The sequence below is a fragment of the Natator depressus genome, chromosome 20 (genome assembly GCF_965152275.1).
Source record: "Natator depressus isolate rNatDep1 chromosome 20, rNatDep2.hap1, whole genome shotgun sequence".
In the NCBI taxonomy this organism is placed as follows: domain Eukaryota; kingdom Metazoa; phylum Chordata; order Testudines; family Cheloniidae; genus Natator; species Natator depressus.
Window position 1 is genome coordinate 1,678,405 of NC_134253.1, and position 6,351 is coordinate 1,684,755.

General features: G+C 55.4%; 1 protein-coding gene across 1 annotated transcript; it reads right to left on the reverse strand.

The window, feature by feature from the left end:
- Window positions 1-6,122, reverse strand: TUBA1B (tubulin alpha 1b). The gene is made up of 4 exons (XM_074935212.1): window positions 5,992-6,122; window positions 3,194-3,416; window positions 2,921-3,069; window positions 1-1,113 (listed from the first exon to the last, which is right to left on the reverse strand). Exons 1-4 carry the CDS (start codon window positions 5,992-5,994, stop codon window positions 136-138), a joined length of 1,353 nt encoding a protein of 450 aa, XP_074791313.1. The 5' UTR covers window positions 5,995-6,122; the 3' UTR covers window positions 1-135.
- Window positions 6,123-6,351: the final 229 nt, after the last annotated feature.

Consider the following 6,351-nt stretch of genomic DNA (forward strand, 5'->3'; position numbering starts at 1 on the left):
TTGCTGTACTCCTTAAAGGCTCCTTCATACCATTGTGATACCATCCATCGCTTCCCTAGTTAACAAGTAAGCTAAGTGTTTTAAGATGAAGCTTTGTGGACACAGAACATGCTGCAGGGATTTAAGAGCATTACTCTATTCCTCCCCTTCCTCTTCACCCTCCCCTTCAACAGAATCCACACCAACCTCTTCGTAATCCTTCTCTAGGGCAGCCATGTCCTCCCGAGCCTCCGAGAACTCGCCTTCCTCCATCCCCTCCCCTACGTACCAGTGAACAAAGGCACGCTTGGCGTACATCAGGTCAAACTTGTGGTCCAGACGAGCCCAGGCCTCAGCTATGGCTGTGGTGTTGCTGAGCATGCACACGGCCCGCTGCACCTTGGCCAGGTCACCGCCAGGAACCACAGTGGGGGGCTGGTAGTTGATACCAACCTTGAAGCCAGTTGGGCACCAGTCCACAAACTGGATGCTGCGCTTGGTTTTGATGGTGGCAATAGCAGCATTGACATCTTTGGGCACCACGTCCCCACGGTACAAGAGGCAGCAGGCCATGTATTTCCCGTGGCGGGGGTCACATTTCACCATCTGGTTGGCTGGCTCAAAGCAAGCATTTGTGATCTCTGCTACAGAAAGCTGCTCATGGTAAGCTTTCTCAGCAGAGATGACCGGGGCATAGGTGGCCAGAGGGAAGTGGATACGGGGGTAGGGCACCAAGTTGGTCTGGAACTCTGTCAGATCTACATTCAGGGCACCATCAAATCGGAGGGAGGCGGTGATGGAGGACACGATCTGGCTAATAAGACGGTTCAGGTTGGTGTAGGTGGGGCGCTCAATGTCCAGGTTCCTGCGGCAGATGTCATAGATGGCCTCGTTGTCTACCATGAAGGCGCAGTCAGAGTGCTCCAGGGTGGTGTGGGTGGTCAGGATGGAGTTGTAGGGCTCCACCACTGCGGTGGAGACCTGAGGAGCGGGGTAGATGGAGAACTCCAGCTTGGACTTCTTGCCATAGTCCACAGACAGACGCTCCATCAGCAGGGAGGTGAACCCAGAACCAGTGCCACCTCCAAAGCTGTGGAAGACCAGGAAGCCCTGGAGACCTGTGCACTGGTCGGCCTAGAAGAAAGGGGAAAGAAAAGCAAGAGGAGTTAGCCTGTATTTGCGGCACAACTTGTACAATCTAGAATGGGAGAAGAACACAGTCTTCCATCCCACACCGCTGACAATTTTCTTCCAAATTTAAGTGTTTGTTGAAGATGAGATGCCTGAATGTAGGGCTTGAGGTTGGAGACAAAGTGTATTTTCCTCACCCCCAGCATAGTTTAAATCTTGGCTACAGCACAGGCTCTAGTTAGTCCCCAGTCAGTTAAATGCACTACACCTCTGTCCCTTTTGTGCTGGGGGCAGAAAACTCCAGACAGACTGGCTTTGATTAGAGATCCACCTAATACTGATCCATCACACGTACTGAACTGTCAAGCATTCATCCCTAGATGGAGCTGTAGCATGAGACACTGCCAGGGATACCACTATGCCTCCGGGCTGTGGGGGGTCTGAACAGATTTGCAGTATCAGAGGCCATACTGCTCCTCTTTGGTGACATCTGCCAGGTGGAAATTCCCACCCCATAGAAAGCTCATCCTAAGACATGGCTCCTCCTCCTGATCCCATGAGATGCCTCCTTTTACATACAGTGGAAGATTTGCCTTAGCAATGATCACTGCCCAGCTGCTGGAGGTCAGCCAGCAAATTCAGTTCTCTAGAAAGGAGAAAGAACGAAGTGTAGCTACTGCACACATCTAACTCCGCAGGCTGCAGTAGCTGGGATGCAGGAGACTCCCTCAGCCTCACATTGTTGAAAACCCTTTCTAGGGCAGCAGTCTTAGGAGGGCCACAGAGTAGTTTAATTGTGTCGCCCAGCTCCTTCCTCTTTACAAGAGAGCCAAAGTCACTCAAGCAGATCAGATACCCTAGGAAGGGGGATGAATCTCTCAATGCAAGCATCACCCAGAGTCACCAGTTCTCCCTCCCATTAGACATACAGGTGCAAGGACAGCAGGCAGACCACTTTTGAGGGGGCCAAATTCCAGTTGTATAGGTAAAGGAGTTGTGTCAGTGTGAGATTTGCAGAGACCAAGGGTAGCACGTTTCTTGTATGCAGTAATTAGGGTTCTAGTTATTTTCTCAGTATTCACTGCACTCTGATCATCAGTGGGGAGGATGTGCTCCGGTTAGGGCTGCTGATTTCCCCATCCTTTGTTTCCCTGCCTAAATTACCTCTCCTCACCTGCACCAGCTCCCAGCCATGCCACGTCCTAGCCTATCAGACAAAGTGCTCAGGAATGTGAGTGGTTGACAGGCAAGATGTTACTGTTAAGTTTGAGCGACCACCCAGTGAGAGGTTGGTAGAAGCATCTGTGTTGGGGGGGAGGGGAGGGGGGGAAGAAGAGAAGAGGAGTTCTCACCTCTCAGAGCTGCCATTCCAGCCAGTCTGCAGACACAGGCAGACAGTGCCTTGCATTGGTTTACAGTCCCATATGTGAAAGGTCAACTTTACAGCCATGAGGATTGAAACATTGTTGTAATGAAAGCTTATTCTACAGATCACAAGTCACTTGAGTCACAAATATATCAAGTGGCCCTGACATTAGACATCCCTGTGCTAGAAGTTGCAGAGATCTCCACCAAATGTAAACATTCCTTCAGAGCCACGCCCAGCTCGCACCAGTACAGATCTCGAACCCTCCAGGAACGAACCACCAAGCTGCTGGGCGACAAGTGCGGTCTCTAGACTCTTCTGGTATGGCAGCTGCTCCCTCAAGTGTAACCAGAGGGAGGGGTCCTACAGATTGAAGGTTTCTCCCTTCCCCACCACACACCAATAAAGACACTGAACAAAACCCCTCAGATGAGTGGTATTTACCAGCTTGCGGATCCTGTCGAGAACCAGGTCGATGATTTCTTTCCCAATGGTGTAGTGCCCACGGGCATAGTTGTTGGCAGCATCTTCCTTGCCAGTGATGAGCTGCTCAGGGTGGAAGAGCTGGCGGTAGGTTCCAGTGCGCACTTCATCTGGGGAGAGGAAAGGCAGAGAGTTTGTCTCCCCGCTGTCCATGCACAGCAGCTGTCTGCTCTAGGCACATGAGTTTACAAGGGAGCCCAGAAAGCAATCAAGATGATGGCTTTGCACACTCACCTATGACTGTTGGCTCCAAGTCCACAAAGACGGCTCTGGGGACGTGCTTGCCAGCGCCCGTCTCACTGAAGAAGGTGTTGAAGGAGTCGTCTCCTCCGCCGATGGTCTTGTCGCTGGGCATCTGGCCATCAGGCTGGATCCCATGTTCCAGGCAGTAGAGCTCCCAGCAGGCATTGCCGATCTGTACACCAGCCTGGCCTACGTGGATAGAGATGCACTCACGCTGCGGGGAGAAAGAAGGAACCAGTTAGTGCCATGACTTCATTATAATCAGTGTCTACAGTGTCCCTGAACCATTACTCCCAAGTACCTCGTTGCTCCAGGTTAGACTATGCCCTTTGGAACAAGGACCTCCTCTCACCGTATTCAAAGGGCAGCATCCATCTCTGTGACATAAGGGAACAGGGTGATGTGGTCCAATGGACAGACCCGGCACAGCACTGGGAGTGAGGGAATCAGCTCCCCCAAATTGCAAGCTCGGTGCCTTGTTTTCCCCAGTAACAAGCCAGGAATAGTTTTTTTAATTCACCTTCAATGTCTATAGATCACACGCTACTGGAGATTGGGACCAAAGGCCCTGATATCGTGGTCAGTGCTTCAGTGAGATCTTTTGAGTCACAGCATGGCCTCTGAATGTCTGGGTTCATGAAGGAGTAAGTTTTGTATCTGTAGTTAGTGAACTAATCTCTGGCCAGATTTCCTATGACACACATTGGGATTGCATTACCATTTTGCATTCAGATTCTGGTCTGGATGTGCCCCCTTTCCCACCCTGTACCTGCCCCTCCACGGACTCAGGGAGGCAATTTCTTTATTTAGCTAAATAAAGAAAGCTTCAACTCATACCATGATCACATTTCTCAAAAACACAGGAAGAACAGTCTTTAGTCAGAGGAGAAGGAGGCAATATGCATTGAATTTTCCACCCTGTGGTCTAGTAAAAAAAATTTTTTTTTTTTAAATGAATGAACTATTCAGCATGAAGCAGCAACTGCAGTGTCTGCAGCCAGCCTCTGAGTGGTTTACCAGCAATCACACCACTTGCAAGCCATCAGCAGACCATCTCCCCACTCCCAAAAAATGGAACTGATGCAGTCAACTTCCACATCTGCAAAGCAGAAAGGTCTAAGCAAATTCTCTCTCCTCCTACACCCAGATTTACTCTCTGCAGGAACATCTGCCACCAGTGGCCCACTCCTAGGATTACCCGAGGCCTAGATCTAGATTTAGCCTACAGCTTTCCCCCTTACAATCCACTTACGTTCCTAAGGCACACACCCCACCCTTGCTGAACACATCACCTGCTCCAACACATTTCTCTCTGCCTCTGCAAGGAGTCAGCAGGGACAGATGGCACTCCTCAGCTGCGACTGCCCCCTCTGGAGTTTAACAAATCTAAGACAAGGGAATTACAAGCTTTTGCAGCATCCAGTAAAAACCCCCCACAAATGCAGCGCTTACGTAATAGACCAGTGGCCATTTCATTTCAAATGGCTGCAGGAGGAGGGATTTATTTGAGCAAGAAAGCAACAAGGAAGAGCCACCCTGTTCCCCAGTAGCCCCACCCCTCAGTGCCACACTTGGTCCTTTCCAGCCAGGGGAGAGGGTTTTTCTTGACACCAACCCCATAGCATTACCCAGCATGGAGGGCTTTCGGTGCCCCCCCCCCAAAAGGGGCCACGCAGGGCTGGATGCAGAGGGAGCTGCAGTGGGGGGGTCTGTGGGGGAATTAGGGCAGCACTGCGGGGGGGGGGTCTGCAATGAGGAGCGTGCAGAGGGGCGGTGAAGCATTCCCAGGCTGGGGAGTTTGCAGGGATGGGGGGGGGGGTCTGCAATGAGGAGCATGCAAAGGGGCAGTGAAGCATTCCCAGGCTGGGGAGTTTGCAGGGATGGGGGGGGGGGGCTGGCAGCACTGCGGGGGGGGGGGTCTGCAATGAGGAGCGTACAGAGGGGCGGTGAAGCATTCCCAGGCTGGGGAGTTTGCAGGGATGGGGGGGGGGGTCTGCAATGAGGAGCGTGCAAAGGGGCAGTGAAGCATTCCCAGGCTGGGGAGTTTGCAGGGATGGGGGGGGGGGCTGGCAGCACTGCGGGGGGGGGGGGTCTGCAATGAGGAGCGTGCAGAGGGGCGGTGAAGCATTCCCAGGCTGGGGAGTTTGCAGGGATGGGGGGGGGTCTGCAATGAGGAGCGTGCAAAGGGGCAGTGAAGCATTCCCAGGCTGGGGAGTTTGCAGGGACGGGGGGGGGGGGCTGGCAGCACTGCGGGGGGGGGGTCTGCAATGAGGAGTGTTGCACAGGGGCGGTGAAGCATTCCCAGGCTAGGGAGTTTGCAGGGACCGGGGGGGGGGGGGGCTGGCAGCACTGCGGGGGGGGGGTCTGCAATGAGGAGTGTTGCACAGGGGCGGTGAAGCATTCCCAGGCTGGGGAGTTTGCAGGGGGGGGGGGGGGGGGGCTTATACAACACGTTGTGCAAGGACCCGGCTGCAGCGGCGGGGCGCCACGCCCGTGCAGACAAGACTCAACACGTGGCCTTTTCACACTTTCCCCCCCCGCCCCATCTGCAGCGACGGGGTGCGCGCGCAGCCGGCCGCCGCCACGCGCCCGAGCCCTTGCCCGCGCGCGGGAAAGGTAACGGCCGGCGGGGAGGGGCCAAGGGGAGCCGGGGGGGCGCGCGCCCTCCCCTCAGGAGTTGGCGCCAACCCGCAGCCCCCATGCGCTCCCCCTGCCGCAATCCGGGCCCCTCCCTCACCTCGCCAGATTTCCCCCCCCCTTTCGCCCCCAACACCCCTCCCCCAGCTCACCATGCTGCGGGGCGGGCGGGCGCAGGCAGCGGGCGGGCGGGGACGTTACTTCTCCCGACAAGCGAAGAGTCGCTGGAAGTAACCGAGTGAGGCGGGCGGGCGCCGGCGGCTGCTTTTCTACCCCCGTCCCCGGGGGGGCGGGGCCCGGCCGCCCGCGTCAGCCCCGAGCCCGGCCGCCATTGGCTGGCGGGCCCGTCCGTCTGTCAGCTCACAATGCGGGGGCTGCTGGGGGGGGGGGAAACGACCCCGTGTTTAGCTGGGCGTTGGGGGTCTCCCTCAACTGACCCCCCAGGCGGCCCCTCCCCCACCAGAAGATCTGGGTTTAGGGGCGCCCCCCCAAAATCGAGTCCGCCCCCCCCG